Source organism: Schistocerca piceifrons, chromosome 1 (genome assembly GCF_021461385.2).
Source record: "Schistocerca piceifrons isolate TAMUIC-IGC-003096 chromosome 1, iqSchPice1.1, whole genome shotgun sequence".
Classification (NCBI taxonomy): domain Eukaryota; kingdom Metazoa; phylum Arthropoda; class Insecta; order Orthoptera; family Acrididae; genus Schistocerca; species Schistocerca piceifrons.
This window is the reverse complement of record NC_060138.1, coordinates 517,192,296-517,216,479: the sequence shown is the minus strand read 5'-3', so window position 1 is coordinate 517,216,479 and position 24,184 is coordinate 517,192,296. Positions and strand designations below refer to the sequence as shown.

The 24,184-nt window shown below is 40.4% G+C and overlaps 1 protein-coding gene across 1 annotated transcript in view; it reads right to left on the bottom strand.

The window, feature by feature from the left end:
- LOC124744309 overlaps positions 1-24,184 on the bottom strand; it is an 84,579-nt gene that overhangs the window by 18,212 nt on the left and 42,183 nt on the right. Inside the window, exon 3 of the mRNA XM_047248928.1 lies at positions 22,240-22,715. Coding sequence (XP_047104884.1) covers positions 22,240-22,715 — 476 coding nt within the window. The remainder of the gene's footprint in view (positions 1-22,239; positions 22,716-24,184) is intronic.

Genomic DNA, 24,184 nt, shown 5'->3' with positions numbered 1-24,184 from the left:
TTAAAAGATACGCTAGCGAACTGACAACTGAATTTGTGATAATTTTTACTGAACTGTTCATGATCTGGGCCAGTTTTTAAAGGTTACACATATTGGTGGAGATTTTCATGAATTTTTAAACCTTCAAATTCAACGCACGTGTAAAAATTTTGTAGTCTTTTCTTTACATCGGTGCTGAGGCAGAACTGCTACGATTTTTCTTTCAGATTTCAAAATTATCCCGGTACGAATGCGAATGCTTCTTTTCTATTACATTGCCAATAATGATGCTGACTATTATGATGTGACTTCGTGAAGTCTTTTTTGTGTTGTGTTACCACTGCACAGCTCAATTTCCTTTTGTTGGTCGTAGCTGGCTGTTTGTTTATTTGTTTGTGTGTGTGTGTGTGTGTTGGTGGGCGGGTGGGAGGGTGGGTGGGTGTGTGGGTTGTGTGATTTAATGAGAATAGGAGTAGATGTAAATATGGTCAACATTTTCTTGTTTCTTACTTACACTTGCTTTCTTGTGGAAAACTTCTAAATTTTTGAACTTAATTAACGACTGTAACAAGTTTGCTAAATGATAGGAGTCAAAACAATGATTAATATCGATTATTTCTATTTAAAAACCAAGTTTCACATAAAGGTCGAATGTTGTTGTGGTCTTCAGTCCCGCGACTGGTTTGATGCAGCTCTCCATGCTACTCTATCCTGTGCAAGCTTCTTCATCTCCCAGTACCTACTGCAACCTACATCCTTCTGAATCTGCTTAGTGTATTCATCTCTTGGTCTCCCCCTACGATTTTTACCCTCCACGCTGCCCTCCAATGCTAAATTAGTGATCCCTTGATGCCTCAGAACATGTCCTACCAACCGGTCCCTTCTTCCCGTCAAGTTGTGCCACAAACTCCTCTTCTCCCCAATTCTATTCAATACCTCCTCATTAGTTATGTGATCTACCCATCTAATCTTCAGCATTCTTCCGTAGCACCACATTTCGAAAGCCTCTATTCTCTTCTTGTCCAAACTATTCACCGTCCATGTTTCACTTACATACATGGCTATACTCCATACAAATACTTTCAGAAATGACTTCCTGACACTTAAATCTACACTCGATGTTAACAAATTTCTCTTCTTCAGAAACGCTTTCCTTGCCATTGCCAGCCAACATTTTATATCCTCTCTACCTCGACCATCATCAGTTATTTAGCTCCCCAAGTAGCAAAACTCTTTTACTACTTTAAGTGTCTCATTTCCTAATCTAATACCCTCAACATCACCCGACTTAATTCGACTACATTCCATTATCCTCGTTTTGCTTTTGTTGATGTTCATCTTATATCCTCCCTTCAAGACACCATCCACTCCGTTCAACTGCTCTTCCAAGTCCTTTACTGTCTCTGACAGAATTACAATGTCATCGGCGAACCTAAAAGTTTTTATTTCTTCTCCATGAATTTTAATACCTACTCCGAATTTTTCTTTTGTTTACTTTACTGCTTGCTCAATATCGGGGAGGGGCTACAACCCAGTCTTACACCCTTCCCAACCACTGCTTCCCTTTCATGTGCCTCGCCTCTTATAACTGCCATCTGGTTTCTGTATAAATTGTAAATAGCCTTTCGCTCCCTGTATTTTACCCCTGCCACCTTTAGAATTTGAAAGAGAATATTCCAGTCAGCACTATCAAAAGCTTTCTTCAAGTCTACAAATGCTAGAAACGTAGGTTTGCCTTTCCTTAATCTTTCTTCTAAGATAAGTCGTAAGGTCAGTATTGCCTCCCGTGTTCCAGTATTTCTACGGAATCCAAACTGATCTTCCCCGAGGTCGGCATCTACTAGTTTTTCCATTCGTCTGTAAAGAATTCGTGTTAGTATTTTGCAGCTGTCGCTTATTAAACTGATTGTTCGGTAATTTTCACAACCGTCAACACCTGCTTTCATTGGGATTGGAATTATTATATTCTTCTTGAAGTCTGAGGGTATTTCGCCTGTTTCATACATCTTGCTCACCAGATGGTAGAGTTTTGTCAGGGCTGGCTCTCCCAAGGCCGTCAGTAGTTCCAATGGAATATTGTCTACTCCGGGGGCCTTGTTTCGACTCAGGTCTTTCAGTGCTCTGTCAAACTCTTCACGTAGTATCTTATCTCCCATTTCATCTTCATCTACATCCTCTTCCATTTCCATAATACTGTCCTCAAGTACATCGCCCTTGTATAGACCCCCTATATACTCCTTCCACCTTTCTGCTTTCCCTTCTTTGCTTAGAACTGGGTTTCCATCTGAGCTCTTGATGTTCATACAAGTGTTTCTCTTATCTCCAAAGGTCACTTTAATTTTCCTGTAGGCAGTATCTATCTTACCCCTAGTGAGATAAGCCTCTACATCCTTACATTTGTCCTCTAGCCATCCCTGATTAGCCATTTTGCACTTCCTGTCGATCTCATTTTTGAAACGTTTGTATCCCTTTTTGCCTGCTTCATTTACTGCATTTTTATATTTTCTCCTTTCATCAATTAAATTCAATATTTCTTCTGTTACCCAAGGATTTCTACTAGCCCTCGTCTTTTTACCTACTTGATCCTCTGCTGCCTTCACTACTTCATCCCTCAAGGCTACCCATTATTCTTCTACTATATTTCTTTCCCCCATTCCTGTCGATTGTTCTCTTATGCTCTCCCTGAAACTCTGTACAACCTCTGGTTCTTTCAGTTTATCCAGGTCCCATCTCCTTAAATTCCCACCTTTTTGCAGTTTCTTCAGTTTTAATCTACAGGTCATAACCAATAGATACCTTTTAGTATCTCCAGAGTTCTTCCATGTATACAACCTTCTATCATGAATCTTAAACCAAGTGTTAGCTATGATTAAGTTGTGCTCTGTGCAAAATTCTACCAGGCGGCTTCCTCTTTCATTTCTTAGCCCCAATCAATATTCACCTACTACGTTTCCTTCTCTCCCTTTTCCTACACTCGAATTCCAGTCACCCATAACTATTAAATTTTCGTCTCCCTTCACTATCTGAATAATTTCTTTTATTTCATCATACATTTCTTCAATTTCTTCGTCATCTGCAGAGCTAGTTGGCATATAAACTTGCACTACTGTAGTAGGTGTGGGATTCGTATCTATCTTGGCCACAATAATGCGTTCACTATGCTGTTTGTAGTAGCTTACCCGCATTCCTATTTTCCTATTCATTATTAAACCTACTCCTGCATTACCCCTATTTGACTTTGTGTTTATAACCCTGTAGTCACCTGACCAGAAGTCTTGTTCCTCTTGCCACCGAACTTCACTAATTCCCACTATATCTAACTTTAACCTATCCATTTCCCTTTTTAAATTTTCTAACCTACCTGCCCGATTAAGGGATCTGACATTCCACGCTCCGATCCGTAGAACGCCAGTTTTCTTTCTCCTGATAACGACATCCTCTTGAGTAGTCCCCACCCGGAGATCCGAATGGGGGACTATTTTACCTCCGGAATATTTTACCGAAGAGGTCGCCATCATCATTTGATCTTACAGTAAAGCTGCATGCCCTCGGGAAAAATTACGGCCGTAGTTTGCCCTTGCTTTCAGCCGTTCGCAGTACCAGCACAGCAACGCCGTTTTGGTTATTGTTACAAGGCCATATCAGTCAATCATCCAGACTGTTGGGCTTGCAACTACTGAAAAGGCTGCTGCCCCTCTTCAGGAACCACACGTTTGTCTGGCCTCTCAACAGATACCCCTCCGTTGTGGTTGTACCTACGCTACGGCTATCTGTATCGCTGAGGCACGCAAGCCTCCCCACCAACGGCAAGGTCCATGGTTCATAGGGGGGAGGAAAGGTCGAATAATGTCTTTAAAATGGGGAGGAAATATGGACCCTTCCCAAAACCGTCACAAAAAATCTTTTAATGTGTCTTAATAAAACAGGATAACGTGATACTACCTGGGTACAAACATTTTAAATGAACATCAAATCAAGAAACATTTACAGAAATTGCAAATGTAAATCACTCTTTTAGTTCCGGCGCAGTGTGAGTGAGAGAATTTTTCATCACGGAAGATGCGGGTTGAATAGTTCGTGTCAGATGTATCCTCATCGATTATGATTTCCAGGTAATTCATCCCTGTCCACTAGGTGAGGATCGCACGAGTCTAATGAAGAATCTGTTCATTTCATGGATTGAATTTTCTTTTTCTGGAGGCGTTTGGCCTTCCAACGCCGTTCTCTAGCCGGTTTCCAACCCCGGTAAAATTCAACGGCCTCTTCTTTGAAGCCCTTCTATCAAACGACTTTGTCAAGTGACACTTGTACCACGTTCCCGAGACTAGCACTTGATGCGTGGCGTTCCCGGGTGGTGATTCTATTCTTAATACTGGGGACAGAAGATATGGCGAACGGAGAATCTGGGTTTGAGGGCCCTTGGGAATATTGTGATCTTTACATTGGGGCCCATATTTAAACTAACACTACCGAAGTAAGATGGCTACTATCGAATGCAGTCTACAGACATGGGTGAGTTAAAACGTATCTATATAAATAGCTTTGGATTTCGTTTTCCGGATGTCACTGAGAAATTGCTTTAAACTAAACACAAGTACAAAAAAAAGGAAAGTATTTGACATACCCGCCAAAGGTCTTTAGTCCAGAACAAACACTACAACCAATGTTGCATCCTAACTACCAGAAAGGTTGCAGCTGCTCGCTGCTGCATTGTATCAATAAGCAGCTCCAGTTACATTCCAGGGCACCAGGCTGCAGCATCCCTCACACCCCTTTAGGGAGGAGTGACCGCACTTCCATATTTATGCCTGTGCCCATTTTTACAGATTCTTCGCTATGTTGATTTTATGCATGTTCCAGTATGTAGATTTCTTTCAGCGTCTGGATTCTAAAACAAGGTGTGTGGGGCAGAAAATCTGAATAGCATAGTGTTTTCACTCTGCTCTGAGTCGGGTATTTCTTATTGCGAAAAATCATAGCACCACAGACATTCATAGCAGCTTCCAGAACGTCTCCGGAAACTTGGCAGTGAACAGAAGCACGAAGAGACATTTGACGAGGCGTCTTTTATAATCACAACAAGCTCGCACAAAGCTGGCCGTCCGCACATGGCTGTGACACCTGCACTGTTACACTCTCATTCGAGATGTCGACGGATCACTGGCGTTTCCGATGATAGCGCTGGCACACTCAGCCACCAGTTGGGGTACTCACATAGAAAAAGTTGAAAGACGCACAATAAGTAATGGCGAAGGTTTTCTGGGGCTCTGAAGCGGGTTCTGTTTGTTGTCATCTCTCATAGAGCAACGAGCAACTCTGGAGTGTATTATAGTACCCTCAGGAAACTGAAGAAACGACTTCATCCTGTTCGTCGCCACAGAAACGAAAACGAATTTCTCCTTTTCCACCACAACGCAAATTTCCATTTTATTACGTATTCCTTGTCTTTTATTTTGAAATTTATGCCAGTCACCCACATAAATAAGTCTGTACCTATCTGCTACTGTCAGGTTCTTATGTTGCTGTAAGTAGAGTGACTGGATTGTATTTGATGTTCTGTATACCTTGTATTTAGAGATGACAAAAGTCGTGGGATAGCTATATTCACACATACAGATGGCGATAGTATCGCACACATAGGGTATAAAGGGGCAGTGCATTGGCAGAGCTTTCAATTTTACTCAGGCGATTTATATCTAAATGTTTCTGACGTGATTAGGGCCGCCCTACGGGAATTAACAGACTTTGAACGCGGAATGGTAGTTGGAGCTAGACCCATGGGACATTCCATTTCGGAAATCATTAGCGAATTGAATAATACTAGATCTACAGTGTTCAGAGTGTGACGAGAATACCAAATTTCATGCACTGCCTCTCGCCACGGGCAACGTAGTGGCTGGCAGCCTTCACGTAACAAGCGAGAGGAGCGACGTTTGTGTACGGCTGTCTTCGCTAATAGACAAGCAACACATCGTGAAATAATAACGGAAATCAGTGTGCGACATACAACGAACGTATCCGTAACCTGTCGGTTTTCAGGCACTAGTTGTACCGCTACACCACCAAATCTTGCTTCTGTGTAGGTAGTTCATCTACAGGATTTGATGAATGAATTCACGAGTATCGAAATGTCGAGGGGCATGAAATGGAAGCAGTGGTTGGGAAGGAAGTGAGACAGGATTGTAGCCTACCCCCGATGTTATTCAATCTATATACTGGCAAGCAGTAAAGGAAACAAAAGAAAAATTCGGAGTAGGATTTAAAATCCATGGAGAAGAAATAAAAAGTTTGAGGTTTGCGGATGACAGTGTAATTCTGTCAGACACAGCAAAGGACCTGGAAGGGCAGTTGAACGGAATGGACTGTGTCTTCAAAGGAGGATATAAGACGAACATCAACAAAAGCAAAACAAGTATAATGGAAAATAATCTAATTAAATGAGGTGATACTGAGGGAATTAGATTAGGAAATGAGACAGTCAAAATAGTAGATGAGTTTTGCTGTGTGAGGAGCAAAATAACTGATGATGGTCGAAGTAGAGAGGATATAAAATGTAGACTGGCAATGGCAAGAAAAGCCTTTCTGAAGAAGAGAAATTTATTAACACAGAGTATAGATTTAAGTGTCAGGAAATCTTATCTAAAAGTATTTGTACGGAGTGTAGCCTTGTACGGATGCGAAACACGTACGATAAAAAGTTTAGACAAGAAGAGAACAGAAGCTTTAGAAATGTGGTGCTACAGAAGAATGCTGAAGATTAAATGGGTAGATCACGTAACTAATGAGGAGGTACAAAATTGAATTGGGGAGAAGAGGAATTTGTGGCACACACTCGAAGAAGTGATCAGTTGAGTAGGATATGTTCTGAGGCATCAACGGATCACGAGATTGGTATTGGAGGGTTGGTATTAGAGGGCAGCGTGGAGGGTAAAAATCGTAGAGGAAGACCAAGAGATGAATACACTAAGCAGATTCAGAAGGATGTAGGTTGCAGTAGGTGCTGGGAGATGAAGAAGCTTGCACAGGATAGAGTAGCATGGACAGCTGCATCAAACCAGTCTCTGGACTGAAGACCACAACAACAAACAACAAAAGGTGTTATACCCGTATCTTTTGACCCCATTAACTTAGAAGCTTAAATTAATTACACCGCAAAATGCCGTAAACCTCAACCATTGGACATACATTTCTACTTGAGACCTGAAATATGAAAACTGAGGATGTGATGCATGAGGGTCAGTTTGGCTTTAGGGAAGCTAAGGGCACCAGAGAGGTAGCCGTTGCGGCTGATATGGAAGAAAGATTAAAGAATAATCAAGACACGTTCATAGAATTTTTTCGAGCTGGAAAAAGCGTTCGATAGTGTCAAATGGTACAAGATGTTCAAATTATGAAGAAAAAAGTGGTAAACTATAGGGAGAGACGGGTAATATAAACATGAACAGGAGCCAAGAGGGAATAGTAGAACTAGAAGTGCTTGGATTAAAAAGGGTGTAAGACAGGGATGTAGCCTTTTGCGCTACTTTTCAATCTATACATCGAAGAATCAATGATGGAAATAAAGAAATGGTTCAACAGTGGAATTAAAATTCAAGACGAAAGGATATCAATGTTAAGATTCGCTGATGACATTGTTATCCTCACTGAAAGTGAAGAAGAATTGCAGGATCTGCAGACTGGAATGAACAATCTACGCAGTACAGAATATGGATTGAGAGTAAATCGAAGAAAGACGAAAGTAATAAGAAGTAACAGAAATGAGAGCAGCTAGAAACTTAACATGAGGATTGATGTTCACAACGTAGATGAAGTTAAGGGATTCTACTACCTGCGCAGCAAACTAACTTATGACGGAGGGAGCAATGAGAACATAAGAAATCAGACGTGCACTGGCAAAAAAGGCATTACTGGCCAAGAGAAGTATGGAACATAGATCTTCATTTAAGGAATAAATATCCGACAATCTACGTTTTGAGTTCAGCATTGTATGTTAGTGAAAGTGGACTGTGGGAAAACCGGAACAGAAGAGAATCGAAACATTTGAGATGTGGTGCTACAGAAGAATGTTGAAAATCAGGTGGACTGACACGGTAAGGAATGAGGAGATTCTGCGCAGAATAGTAGAGGAGAGGAATAGATGGAAAACACTGACAAGAAGGGGGGACACGATGATAGGACAACTGTTAAAACATTAGCGAATAACTTCCGCTGTACTAGAGAGACGAGGGAGCCGCAGAGGGTAAAAAATGTAGAGGAAGACAGGGACTGGAATACATCCAGCAAATAATTGAGGACATAAGGACATAGGTTGCAAGCGGTACTCTGAGATGAAGAGGTTGGCACAGAAGAGGAATTTGTGGGGGCCCCATCAAACCAGTCAGACGACTGACTGAAAAAAAGGACACGATTTAATTTTTGTGCTGTAGTTGTAAATTAAGTCTTCTGTTTTTTCCTTTACGTGAACTTTTAAGTCATGCTTCCTGCTAAATTTTATGATTCTAGACCAAACGGGAGCACCCTATAGGTTATGAGGAGTGAACTTCCGAGTATCAATGTATGTGACACAAATAGCCGTATCTTTTGAATGAATTGCCTTAAAACCTTAAAGTTTTCATACTGCCAAAAGACGATAGACCTGTCCCGAAAAAAAGGGGTGTTAACAGAGGGACAGACAGACAGAGGGACAGACAGACAGACAGACAGCAGAGTCATTCTATGAGGGTTACGTTCATACCGACTGAGATACGGAACCCTAAAGAGTGAGTAACCTATTCGTTATTTCAAAAGTAATAGCCATAACTGTTAATACATTTATCTCATTGGAAGACAAGGCGGTCGCTGCCCTCATGGAAAAATGTTTTCTGTTGCCTATGGAACCGTGATCTTACCCAGGCGTGCACCTCCGTCTCCGAAGCAAATCTATGGGCGCAAATGTCTTTCTTCAGGGCTCCAGAAATATGGAAATCGCACGGGGACCTATCGGGACTGTACGTAGGATGTGTAAGGGCTTCCCAGCGAAACTTCTGCCTCATAGTGGAACAACCAGTGCCAACATGTGGGTCGGTCTTCTTGTCTCACAATGGGATAAACCTATTAACAGTTATGGAGACTGCTTTTGAAATAAACAATTTAATTGCGTTTTTCCATCTGTCTCGTTTTTATTTTACTGGCCCTTCTAATTGTTCGAGTTCACTAATTCCAATTGTGAATCACTGATAATGTATTCATAGGATGTTACATTTTTTTCGTTTTATTAAGTACACAGTTTTACATTGCTGTACAGTTAAGGCTAACTACCAGTCCTGGCTTCACTTACTAAAAATTTCTGCAGCTCTTTTGGGAGCAGTACTTCATTGTTAATAAACACATAACATACAGGCTGATAGTAATCTTGTCAGTTATGTCAATAATATACAGCACGAACAATAAATGTCCCTGGGGCATGCTTGAAGTTGCTTCTACTACTGTCGATGACTGTCCACCCGTTGTTGGATGTACCATATAATCGTACTTTTATTATTCAAAGTTGGCGTGGCATCCAGTTAAATGTTTTCAGATGTCAGAAAATACTGTAGCTACCTGTTTTTCCTCATGGCTTGCAGGATGTCACATGAGAAAAGCAATTGTTTCGGAATCCACGCTGGTTGTCATGGAACTCGATATTCTGTTCGAGAAACTTCATCATGTTTGAGCTCAGAATATGTTCTGACATTCTGTCACAATTGGAAGTCAATGAGAACGGACATCAGCTGTGCGGGTCACTTCTGTTACCCTTGTTGCATGCAGCTGCGGCCTGTGGTTTTCCTTCCCAATCACTGCTCACAATCTTTCGCTCAAGGGATGTGTTGTACATTATGGTTAAATCTGGAGCTCAATCATCTGCAAATTCAGTGTAGAATACGACAGTGTCTCTGTACCACATGACTGTTATTTCCGTTACCAATAGAAAAAAACAGGTTCAAATGGCTCGGAGCACTATGGGACTCAACTGCTGTGGTCATCAGTCCCCTAGAACTTAGAACTACTTAAACCTAACTAACCTAAGGACATCACACACATCCATGCCCGAGGCAGGATTCGAACCTGCGACCGTAGCGGTAGTGCGGTTCCAGACTGTAGCGCCTTTAACCGCTCGGCCACTCCGGCCGGCTACCAATAGAACTGTGTGGCACTGTTTATATTTATTCTTCCTAGTTTTGAAGCTAGATTTTATTTTTTATTATTACATTTCTTACAGTCCGTCTGCTATCAAAATTTTGTTTGTTGTTCCATTTCGTTATTCTTAAGCCCAGATCGATTATATTTATGGCCATTTTAAAGTAGTTATTTCCTTTGGCAGATCGTGTATCTTACATGGTCCACAAATCTGTACCAGTACATGCATCCACATACGTCTCAGTTTTTGGCGAGGGGTAGATTCTCCAACAGCATCATTTCTACCCCTTTCCTATCCCACGTGCAGCTCGCACATGCGAAGCAGGACTCTCGTTATCCCTCTGTTCGCGCCAGAGAAAGTATACTCTATTGAAACGGGAACACGTGGAGTCGTGGAGAGGAGTTCCAGATGCCGCTCGCAACGCGGTCGTAACATATTTCACTAAACGCGCGCAAATTTATAAACTGTTCATTGCACAAAGATGGAGCTGGTAACAATGTGTTCTGAAAACGCATCACTGTGTTCTTAATTTGGTTTTATTTATGGTAAGAACTTTTTAATGGTGTGCGGATATGTAACACCACCACTTTTCCTGACGACGTTACTCAATTTTCGACACGTGGGATACTTTTCGGTACCGTATTTAAACAATTACGCTGTGCGAATGAACTCTTAAGAATAGGAATTCTGTCGGCCACCTATAACACGATCCTGGCCAAGCTATGAGATTAGTAAAGGAATAAACATTTTGAGATATTATTAGCTAAGTGGGTAAAAAATTGAATACTGGATTCGCATATTTACACTTTTCTTATGTTGTGAAAAAAAGCCTGAAGCGCCTTCAGAGTCCTTTCTAAATATAATTATTGTGATAACTCAGGAAAATTGTTTGTTGTACTGACGGTGGTAGCAACAAAAAACATACAGACAGAACGTTTTTTAGGATGAAATATCGTTTAAGCTGTTGTCATTCAAAAATAATAAAATGTTACAAATGGTACGTTTTATACGATCTCGTGATTCTGTATTCACTTCAAAACATCAGCAGCTTTTCACGCTACTTATTTCGCTCCTGTATGCCTTAGACTAACATCCTGAGGCAGGAAGATATTCTCCCCTTTCTCCGCGTTTTGCTTATGATGCTAGAACTAACTCTCGGTGATGTGTATGAATTTCTTTTACCCAGTCTTTCCCCACTTCCCAAATGTATCTGGCACAATATTTGAGTTCACGAAGTATCTCCGTAATACTTGCTTGCTGATCTTACCTACCGGTAACAAATCTAGCCGCTCGCCTCTGAACTGCATCGATATCTTTCTGAATCAGACCTGGCGAACAACCCAAACACTCAAGTAATACTCAGAAATGGATCGCACTACCTTTCTACACGCCGTCTCCTTCACAGATGAAGAACACTTTCAAAGAATTCTCGCACACTATTAATGCTGTATTACAACGTTACAGCATTGGTTTTCCTATTCGTACGCATTTACTTACATCTTTTTTCAACATTCAGAGCTCGCTGCTATTCATCACACCCATTAGAAATTGTGCCTAAGTCTTCTAATATCCTCCTACAGTCATTCAACGACGACACCTTCCCGTACAGCCCAGTGTTATCAGAGAACAGCCGTAAATTACTGCTCACTCTGTCAGTTTATTCATGTATGTAGAGAATAAGACTGGTCTTATCACACTTCCCAGGGCACTCCTGACGATACCCTTACCTCTGATGAACATTCACGGTCGAGGACAACCTACTAGGTTCTATCTCTTACAAAATCTTCGAGCCATTCACATGCACTATGTGACCAAAAATATCCGGACACCTGGCTGAAAATGATTTACAAGTTCGTGGTGCCCTATATCGGCAATGCTGGGATTCAACATGGTGTTGGCCCACCCTTATCCTTGATGACACTCTGTATTCATGCGTTCAATCAGGTGTTGCACTGAGGAGAGGTACCGATGTCGATCGGTGAGGCCTGGCACGAATTCGGCGTCGCAAAACATCCCAAAGGTGTTCTATAGGATTCAGGTCAGGACTCTGCAGGACAGTCCATTACAGGGATGTTATTGTCGTGTAACCACTCCGCCACAGGCCGTGCATTGTGAACAGGTGCTCGATCGTGTTGAAACATGCAGTCGCCATCCCCGAATTGCTCTTCAATATTGGGAAGCAAGTAGGTGCTTAAAACATCAATGTAGGCCTCTGCTGTGATAGCGCCATGCAAAACAACATGGGGTGCAAGCCCCCTGCATGAGAAACACGACCACACCATAACACAACCGCTTCCGATATTTACTGTTAACACTACACACGCTGGCAGATGACGTTCACCGGGTATTCGCCATACCCACAGCCTGTCATCGGATCGCCACATGGTGTACCGTGATTCGTCACTCCACACAATGTTTTTCCACTGTTCAGTCGTCCACTGTTTATGCTCCTTACACCAAGTGAGGCGTCGTTTGGCATTTACCGCCGTGATGTGTGGCTTATGAGCATCCGCTCGGTCATGAAATCCAAATTTTCTCACCTCCCGCCTAACTGCCATAGTACTTGCAGTGGATTCTGATGCAGCTTGGAATTCTTGTGTGATGCTCTGGATAGATGTCTGCCTATTACACATTACGACCTTCTCCATCTGTCGGCGGTATCTGTCAGTCAACAGACGAGGTCGGTCTATACGCTTTTGTACTGTACGTGTCCCTTTCCATTTCCACTCCACTATCACATCGGAAACAATGGACCTAGGGATGTTTAGGAGTGTGGAAATCTCGCGTATAGACGTACGACACAAGTGACACCCAATCACCTGACCACCAAGACCGTGAGTTCCGCGGAGCATTCTGGTCTCTCACGATGTGTAGCGATTACTGATGTCGCTGATATGGCAGTAGGCGGTAGGTGGTAGCACAATGCACCTAATATGAAAAACGTTTGTTTTTGGAGGTGTCCGGATATTTTTGATCACATAGCGTATCCAAGAACCTAATCAGCATGCTCGGAGCTTCGTCAACAGTCTCAGAGCGGCATGATGTCAAACGCCTCCCGGAAGTTTACGAATATGGAACCTGCCTGCTGCCCTCCATCCATGGTTTGTAGTATACCACGTGAGAAGCTTTTCTGACCAAGGAAATTTGTTATATTCGAACTCTGAATGTGGTCAAGGATTAAGCAACAAACCGTTGTCAAAGATATAGATCTATAATTATGGACTTCCGTGCATTACTAGGATCAGGAGACACTAACGCTCGTGAAATACGCATGCAAATATGAAAACATCAATGTTCAGACCTTCAAGTAAACAGTTACTGTTTACTTTTATACAGAAGAAAGCAATAAAACGACTGAACGAAAAGCACTGCACTATGTACTCTAAGGTATTTGCTGAAAAAAAATCGTAAAATTGTGTACAATATTAACATTATAAATACGCAGTACATATACTGTATGACCTCATTCTCAAACAATTAACTTTAAAACATATGTTATGGTTACGTGATTTATTTTGGGCACTATATTTTGTAAGTCAGTAAATATTTCTTTTTTTATATCTCAGTACGAAAATTTCAAAGAACGATGTAAACGTGACTGTAAAATTTGATATACAGTATAAAGGTTTACAAGGAACTGACATGTTTTATGGCACAACTGAGTTGTCAGATTATCTGTGTATTAAAACAGGGAACTATTAACAGAACAGACAGCTATGTTACAATATGTGTAAAAGGCTGCTACGCTGGTTGTAAAGTATTGTAATACTAAAGAGAAAAATAGTGATAGCTGCTCTACGCTAGTTGGCGTTCTTTGCGAAAATTTGCTCATTTAAAGATTGCGGCTGCACCCTGAACAATGTGCTCTGGCTAGATAGCGTATTTAAGAATGTAAGATCCAAACTATTTAACCATGGGCTAATTTAAATAAGCATAGTTCATGATGAACAGTTACCTGTATTTAATTATTGCGTAAGGAAGCGCTGTGGGACATGCCCTGGATCTGAGATGGTTTGGGCGTGGAATGAATTTCATTTATCCAAAACTTGTATATAATTACGGGTAAAATGAACATTTATTGACTACGTTATCTGAATTAAAGCGCTTGTGAACACACAAAATTTTATCGGTGCTGATATATACCAAGTTCCATGCATGATAAATCTTAAACCATGGTCTGAATCCGCTACTAAAATCGTGGCTTATGAAACGGGGATAATCAAAGGATGGGTTAAATACACGCACGTAACACTCAGAACCAATTTATGAGATTTACTATGAGGAGAAATGAAAAATAGCAAAGATCATTCACCATGACCACACGTCGCTAACAAAGAGCTGCTGCTCCCTCGATTTTAGCACGTGGAATTAATATGTAAAGTTACCATCAAAATACACAATCGAAGATCAAAACATAACCTGAAAAAGACATTTAATTTAAATCCACAGTATAGGAAAAAGATGTCGAAAGTTACAGTACAAAAGGGCTTTTAAACCGGAACACTAACACGTCATGTTAGTGAACAAAGCAAGTAACGAACAAGTAGCAATTTCAGGATAAATGCATCGAAACTGGATAGAATTTATCAGAAACGTAAGAAGAAGCGAGAGCTGATGGGTCTTAAACTAAAACGCGATGGTAATGAACAAAACAAGTGCCGAACAGGGGAGGCGCGGAATAAAACGAATTGAAAAATCAGTGGCAAAATCACAGAGATACGTATTATGCACACGCATGTCGCTCTTCGAAAAACAGAACCTGGTTGAAATCTCACCTCCATGTGTTCAGTTGACTAGTGAAATCAAACAAAGGCTTAGGAAATCCCATAAATTTCAATGCATTTACTTTCGTGATATTAAAATAAATGTCACCTCAGCAACTAGTTGACTATAAAGTTAGGCTGAGGTGCCAAAAGTCATGGCTAGCGATATGCACGTATACAGATGGCGGTATTATTTAGAACACAACGTACAAAGGGGCAGCGTATTGGCTGATCTGTCATTCACACTCAGGTGTTTCATGTGAAAAAGTTCCCGAAGTGATTTTGTCCGTCCGACGGGATTTGACAGACTTTGAACGCGTAATAATAATTGGAGCTGGATGAATGGGAATTGAATACTCAATATTCCGAGATCCACAGTGTCAATAGCGTGCCAAGAACACCAAATTTCAGGCATTAACTCTCACTAAGGATGACGCAGTGGCCGACGGCATTCACTTAAAGCCGAGAACAGTGGTGTTTGCGGGAGTTGTCAGTGCTAATAGACAAGCAACACTGCTTGAAATAACCGTAGAAATCAATGTGAGACCTACGACGAAAGTATGTTAGGACAGTGCGGCGAAATTTGGCGTTAATTGGCTATGGCAACAGACGACCGACGCGAGAGCCTTTGATAACTGAGCGAAATCACGTGCAGCCCTTGCCCCGAGTTCGCAATCATATCGGTTGGACACTAGACGACTGGGAAATCGTGCCCTGGTCGAATAAGTTCCGATTTCGGTTGATAAGAACTTATGGTACGGCTCAAGTGAGTGGAGACACCACGAAGTCATGGATCCTATTTATCAACAAGCCATTGTGCAAGCTGGTGGCAGGTCCATAATGGTGTAGACTGTGTTTACATGTAATGGAGTGGGTCCTCTGGCCCTACTGAACCGATCATTGACTGGAAATGGTTATGTCCGGCTACTTGGAGCCCATTTGCAGCCATTTACGGACTTCGTGTTGCCAAAAAACTATGGAATTTTTATGGAATAAAATGTGCCGGGTCACCTGACCACAATTGTTAGCGACTGGTCAGGAGAACATTCTGGACAATTCGAGATAATCTGTTTCGCCAGCCAGATCGCCAGACATGAATCCTATCGGACGTTTATGGGACATAATCGAGAGATCAGTTCATGCTAAAAATCCTGCACCGACAAGACTTTCACAATTATGGACAGCTATAGAGGCAGCTTGGGTCAATATTTATGCTGGGGACTTCCAACGACTTGTTGAGTCCCTGCCACGTCGAGTTGCTGCACTATGCCGGGCGAAAGGAGGTCCGACATGGTTTTACGAGGTACCTCATAACTTTTGTCACATCAGTGTATAAGAGAAAAGTGTTAGGACTTCAGTTAGACCGAAAATTTATACAACTTCAAATTTTAAACAAACTATTGAGGAGAGGTTCTTACGAGCAACCGATCTTACGAAGGTACCAGCGATCAGTGGCGAGCTGCCCTAAAGGAACCAGGGTTTAACCTTCCCACGAAAGTGACCAGCCTACCGCATTGTGCCAACCTATACTAAAGGCTCGGTAAAGGCAAACACAAACCTCTTAGCTTCCCACGAAGCATCTATTACAGTTGGCCATAGTATCACAGTAACAGCCTACTCTAACTGCTACGGTTATTAACTTGGAATTCCTAACTGCACATATCGTTTTATTATTCCAGGACGGAAAAGAGAGGACAGGTACAATGGAACAGGCACTGAGGCATTCTAAACACGAGTGTGGGACTCAAAGCAGTAGCAAAACTTAATGGACTGTGTGCATGTACTACTAAATTAGACATTTAGCTGACAAATGGTTCAAATGGCTCTGAGAACTATGGGACTTAACATCTGCAGTCATCAGTCCCCTAGAACTTAGAACTACTTAAACCTAACTAATCTAAGGACATTACACACATCCATGCCCGAGGCAGGATTCGAACCTGCGACCGTAGCGGTCACACGGTTCCAGAATGAAGCGCCTAGAACCGCACGGCCACACGGCCGGCCAATTAGCAGACAAGTTTATTATGAAATGCGAACGCTCTCAGTTGCTCACTCTGTTTATACCAGAGGAAAGCTACAAACTGCACCGCAACTTGACATGCCAAAGGTATTGAGATGAGGTTATTTTAAATAAAATTTCATGAAGACGCTCTCAAAGAGTTGCTTCAGTTATAATACGGGTTTTCATTTTACTAAGTAATTATGATATTTTCCAGTGTTTGTGATCAAATGGTTGCACTGTGGTATGATTTGTAAGATAAAATACTCCTTCCTACTTTGTAAATGTTAAATGAAATTTTTTAACCAAACCTATTCTCATGGCGAGAAACTTGTGTTTTGTAAGACTTTTGCGATTTCTTAACATTTAAACCCGATTGCTAAACATTGTTCCAATATAAAACCATCTTGTAATAATCCCAGTTAAGTGAAATGTACGTACCAGACAAAAAACAATGTAAAATACCTAAAGTTGTCACTATGTATCAAAAGGTTATTTAAGGGCAGGTTTTCTAAATGGTTTATTAGCGAGCTGGTTCTGAGTCAGTTGCTCTTGAAGAAGAGATGTGATATGTATCAACTTGTTTTTTGACAAAACTAGTATTGGTAAACTGCAAAGAATCATAAAACTTCTTACGAATTAGAGAGAACGAGGGCAATTCTGGGGGTCCTACAATTATTAAAATTACGGCTTTGTAATATACCGCGTGTTTTGCAGCAGGTAAAGCACTCTTCTCCGTAAAAGTAAAATTTTATGAACCACTCTTATTTTTTGTATTCTGCTCAAGTAATTCCTTTGATATTAGAGAATGTCTTATGTACAGTTTACTAGCGTTGAGAGTGATCACATACTCTCAAGTATGTTAGTGTAGAAACACTTTATATCAGTTTTACTGTCAGTTAAAAGTAACGGAAGTCATTGGCCTACTGTTGAATGATATATGCCTACTCTTAAATCAAAGTTTATTATGTATTCTAGAAGAAATTGATATATGTACATACATACGGCAAAACAGCCAGACAACGTACTTAATAAACAAAAAGGGTTACAGAAAAGATATATATAGGCATCAAAATTTCAACACTGTTTTAACTGAATAATTTTGGTTTTAAGTTTATGTCCTGGAAATGAAAAATTGTCCCATTTGAAGTGATATGTTGCATTATTTTGCAGTATCATGTCTTTTGTATATTCTGCCTTCAGATACCACTGTCAAAAATTGTAATTTTCATAATTATGTGAATACGTGTCACAGACAATATAAATATCATCTTGGAGATAACAAAAGCTAGGTAATGTAGACTCCTTGACCTGCGAGTTCCATGTTTACTCTACATGACAAACTGTGTACTATTTTATTTTCAGATCCTGTCGTATTAACTGATAAGCATGTCATCGCTATAGAAGTGCATAATGTAAGTAGACTTATATGACTTCTATATATGTACTGTTATCATTTTGTAAAAATCAATGCACATACTGTTGTTAGTGTTGGATGCCACTGGTGATGGGTTATAAAACCCGAAAACCGGTTTTGACGAAGAAAACACTTCTATTGAAGGTCATGGTGTATATAAGATGTGTTTTAATAGACGGCATGAATGATGCGACCCTTTTACTGCGTGAACAGCAAAAATACAGTAAGCGATAGATTTTTCTCCTTTCATAATTTTGCGGCGGTTGTCAGCGAGAAAAAGTTTGGTAAGGATTTGAACCTATGAGTTAAGTTTGTTGCAAGTCACGAAGTTCTCTCGTCATCAAATATATTATTTTCGTCTTTCTTCGATTTACTCTCAGTCCATCCTTTAGACTGTTCATTTCATTCAGCACGTCAGGTAGTTCTTCTCCACTTTCACTCAGGATAGCAATGTCATCAGTGAATCGTATCATTGATATCCTTTCACCTTGAATTTTAATTCTTTTCCTGAACTTTTCCTTTATTTCCATCACTGCTTCCTCGATGTACAGATTGGACAGTAGAGGCGAAAGGCTACATCCTTATCTTACACCATTTTTAATACTAGCACTTCGTTCTTGGTCGTCCACTCTTATTATTCCCTCTTGCCTGCTGTACATATTGTATATGACCCGTCTCTCCCTGTAGCTTACCCCTACATTTTTCAGAATTTCGAACATCTTGCACCATTTTACATTGTAGAACGCTTTTTCCAGGTCGACAAATCCTATTAACGTGTCTTGATTTTTCTTTAGTCTTGCTTCCATTATTAACCGCAAAGTCAGAATTGCCTCTCTCGCGCCTTTACCTTTCCTAAAGCCTGAATGATCGTCATCTGGCGCATACTCAATTTTCTTTTCCATTCTTCTCCATAGTATTATTGCAAGCAACTTGGATGCATGAGCTGTTAAGCTGATTGTGCCATAATTCTCGCATTTGTCAGCTCTTGCCCTCTTCGGAATTTTGTGGATGATGCTGTTCCGAAAGTCAGATGGTATGTCGCCAGACTCATACATTCTACACACCGACGTGAACAGTCGTTTTGTTGCCACTTCCATCACTGACAGTAGAAATTTTGATGGAATGTTTTCTGTCCCTTCTACCTTATTTGATCTTAAGTCCTCCAAAGCACTTTTAAACTCTGATTCTAATACTGAATCCCCTCCCTCTTCTAAATCGAATCCTGTTTCTTCTTCTATTACATCAAACAACTCTTCCCTCTCATAGAGGCCTTTGGTGTACTGTTTCCTCCTATCTGCTCTCTCATTTGCATTTAACAGTGGAGTTCCTATTCCACTCTTAATGTTACCACTCTTGCTTTTAGTGTCACCGAAGGTGCTTTTGACTTTCGTGTATGCTGTGTCAGTCCTTCCGACAATCATTTCTTTTTCGATTTCTTCACATTTTTTATGCAGCTATTTCGTCTTAGCTTCCTTGCACTTCCTATTTATTTCATTCCTCAGCGACTTGTATTTTTGTATTCCTGAGTTTCCCGGAACATTTTTGTACTGCCTCCTTTCATCGATCAATTGAAGTATTTCTTCTGTTCACCATGGTTTCTTCGCAGTTACCTTCTTTGTACCCATGTTTTTCTTTCCAACTTCTGTGATTGCTCATTTTAGGGATGTCCATTCCTCTTAACATGTACTGGCTACTGAGCTATTCCTTATTGCTGTATCTACAGCCTTAGAGAACTTTAAGCATGTCTCGTCATCCTTTAGTAGTTCCGTATCCCACTTCCTTGCATATTGATTTGTCCTGACTAATCTCTTAAACTTCAGCCTACTCTTCATCACTTCTACATTGTGATCTGAGACTATATCTACTTCTGGGTACACCTTACAATCCAGTATCTGATTTCGGAATCTCTGTCTAACCATGACGTAACATAAATGAGATCTTCCCTTATTCCCCGGCCCTTTCCAAGTATATTTCCTCCTCTTGTGATTCTTGAACAGAGTATTCGCCATTACTAGATGAAGTTTATTACAGAATCAATTAATCTTTCTCCTCTCTCATTCCTTGTCCCAAGCCCAAAATCTCCTGTAATCTTTTCTTCTGCTCCTTCCTCTACAACTGAATTCCAGTCCCCCATGGCTATTAGAGTTTCATCTCCCTTTACGTATTGTATTACCCTTTCAGTATCCTCATATGCTTTCTCTATCTCTTCATCTTCAGCTTGCGACGTCGGCACGTATACGTGAACTACCTTTGTTGGTATTGATTAGCAGTCAATTTTGACAAGAACACCCCTATCGCAGAACTGTTCACAAGAACTCCCTCTTCGCCCTACCTTCCTATTCATTACGAATCCTAAACCTCCTACACCCGTTACACCATTTTATTATCAGTATAGAATTACCTGATTTATGTTCAGTCATTTATCACCTAAAGCTTGCGTATTTAATGACGATTCGTAAATACTCATGTGGAGAATAATGTTACTTCTGCAGCTTTCAGTTCAGTTAGTAGTAATTTTTGATGAAACGTTGAAGCAGAGCGAACTAAAGGCTTCCTAGAAATTACGAAACGGATATTTTCAGAATTTCCATACCCAAATGACAGGGAAAATGGCAAATGGAGCATCAAATCCACCAAAGTGAGAAACTATTTGCTTGAAAGTAATCTGCTTCATTAAGGGAAATTACACTATGGATATTTGATTGAATTTTCATAGACACCTGAGGAATCTCAAATGGACAATTTGCTTATCAAATTAACCAGAATGAAGTCTAGCTTTGCAAAATAGTTTTAACTGCTTGAAAACAGTGAAGTTAATAGTCAAAAATTTTTCAAACTAGCGAGTTGAGAGAAAATTGTCATCCGAACTTTAATAGCCAAACGAAGAGTGTAAAACGGAAAAATGGGGTATCAAACTGACCAGTATGACGTTTGATTTTGCAAAAAATAAATAAATTAATAAAATAAAATATTTAAATGCTTGAAATTAGGTAGGATAGTTGAAAAATTAGAAATTTGAGGAAAAACTTAAATATTTCATGAACAGCTGCTCCTAGTTATGTGAATGGGCCTAGAAATTTTGCATATAAAACGTTAGACTGGTGTTAAAGTTGTGGAATTCTTTCTTTTGTGTTGAAAATATAAAAGTAATATCAAATTACAATGTAATTTCAAATAACTTTGCTTAATGTTGATCTATATGAACTCTTATTAATAATATAATACTAATCGAGATTTAAATATACTATACTTCACGTCTTATTTATGGATTCTTCCGTTACTTCTTGGTAGAAAAGTTGCACATTTAAGGCTCAATAACAAGTACAAGTAAAAAAACGAAAACAAAGTAGTTGTTATTTAACCTTATACTATATTTCTTCCTTTCTAACTTGAAAATAAAAAAGGTTCAAAGAAACGGCAATTTTTTGTGTAATGATTAGTCTAAAATTAAGAAACAAAATATGCTGAAGAAATATGTGATGCGCTTCACTTATTGCAAAACGTCTCGAGCAGACTTTAAAGGCGTCTAAAATGTTTCTCTCATCTGTTTTGTTTTTACTTTTAGACAAATTATTTCACAAAAGATTTGAGAGTTATTTTCTTCAAATACTTCTTCATTCGGGTATTGGATACTTGCTTATGCTTCGGTGTGTTGTTTGTTATTTGACGGTAAGTTCTCTACAGTTGGTTTTATGTCTGTAATTTGCATAGAGGTGCACTTGTTCCCCGTGACAAAGGATATGGCAGACAATTATATAGTATTTACTCTCAGAAACAGTCCCCTAAACTAATGGAGCTGATAGCTGCTTATAGCCTTAGTTTGGGGCCTCACAGAACCATGTGGAATCAGAAGCGAAAATGAAAAGAAAAGACAATGAGGAGGTCTGTAGAGTCTGTTGTGCATGATATTTGCAATGCTAACCTTAGGATTGCCTGATGGTGAAGCACGTTCTTCAGCAACTGTCGATGAAGCCACCCGTGTGCAGTGTTCTTTGGCAATGTATGTTGATCAACCACTTTGCCGCTGTCAAGTACTGCCAATCGTTCGCCATTTCGTTCATGTCCAGAAAAAAATCGCTCTCCCTCAGTTCTCGTCGAATTGGTGTGTTCCATGGCAGAAAGGTTGCAGTTCAAAACTTCCAACTCGGCGGCCACCATCAACATCATATGAACAAAGAAGCTGTCTACACTGAGGCAGGACTGAGCTGCGACCAGGGTGCAGAAGGACTGGACGACGTACAGGAACTCGTACGTGGGAGATGCGTAGACGTCGACTGGGAGCCAGACGGGCAACGGCAGCTGCCGGTGGGCTTCCTGGTGCTCCGTGTCCGGCTTTGTGACGGCGCGGGACAGCACGGGGCAGAGGACCCACCCAATCGTCGCCGGCACCGTCACCATCTGCGCAAACGAGAAATCCATGTCATCGCAATTCTTGGAGGACTGTTTGGAAGTAAGATCTATACAGAAGTTTGGTCAGAAAACTGTGGAACATTTGAACGATTTACTCGTAAACTGTTCAGCTCCTCCTGAACTAAAACAGTCTTTTATCTCCTGGGGAAAGTCAGGTCCAGTTTTAAACGCACTTGACTGTCATAATATTTAACTACATATCGCAAAGGAGCGTAGCCATGTATGGAAGTGAAACACGGATGATAACAAGTTTAGACAAGAAAAGAATAGAAGCTTTCGAAATGTGGTGCTACAGAACAATGCTGAAGATTAGATGGGTAGGTCCCGTAACTAATGAGGAGGTACTGAATAGAATTGACAGGAGTTTGTAGCACAACTTGGGTAGAAGAAGGGATCGGTAGGTAGGACACGTTCTAAGGCATCAAGGGATTACCAATCTATTATTGAAGGGAAGCTTGGAAGGCAAAAATTTTAGAGGGCGACAAAGAGATGAATACATTAAGCCGATTCAGAAGTATATAGGTTGTAGTAGTTACTCGGAGATGAAGAAGCTTGCACAGGATAGAGTAGCATGGAGAGCTGCATCAAACCAGACTGAAGACCACAACAACAACAACACGCTCTGTTGAATCGACACTTGTATTTAACATACATGGGCAACAACCTATCACTCTGTATTAAAAAAGTAGAAGTGGGCAACTGAGAGATTACAACTTGAGGTGTATTGTGATATTTGGTTCGGTTATTTAGTGATATAGCATTGCCCATAAAAGCTGGCACATGGTTGTTAACTGTTAGTAAGTTACATTTATCACAACTTATTTTTGTCAGTTGCTGTTAGGAATGAATTGAACAAAAAGTGATAACTCATTAATTACCAGTTTTGTGGTTATAGATCACGATGAATGAATGTGAGTAGCATGAGCGTTGAATCTATCAACTGTTGTTATTAATTACGCTAACTGTAGCATATAGTTTTAATAACCTTAAGTTATAATCTACATCTGTATTGCGTAAGCCATCTTACAGTGTAAGGCACGGAGTACTTCCGGTAGCATGAAGTGCAATGGAGCCTGGAGACTTCGTCTAACCCTCACAATCCTGAGTTTGCTCTACTGAGAGTCCCCTATACCACTAATATGTCTACAAAACAGATTTTGCAGAACCTGAAAATATTTTTGTACGTAATCCTGTTACTAAATAGGCTTATAACTCAATATGGACTGAAACAGACTATTTCACGATTTAACGAAATTTATTCTGATAATAGATTCAGTGCTTTCTCTTCCTATCTTTATCAATGCCTCCTTTTTCTTCCTCTACCTGATTTTTTCAAGTTAACATACGTTAATACTATGTACTATTTTCCCAAGTTTTCCAAACCTATGTTATTAAGTTTCATAAATGGTAGATAGTCCCGAAAACATTTATTCACTAATTCACTCATTCCACCTACT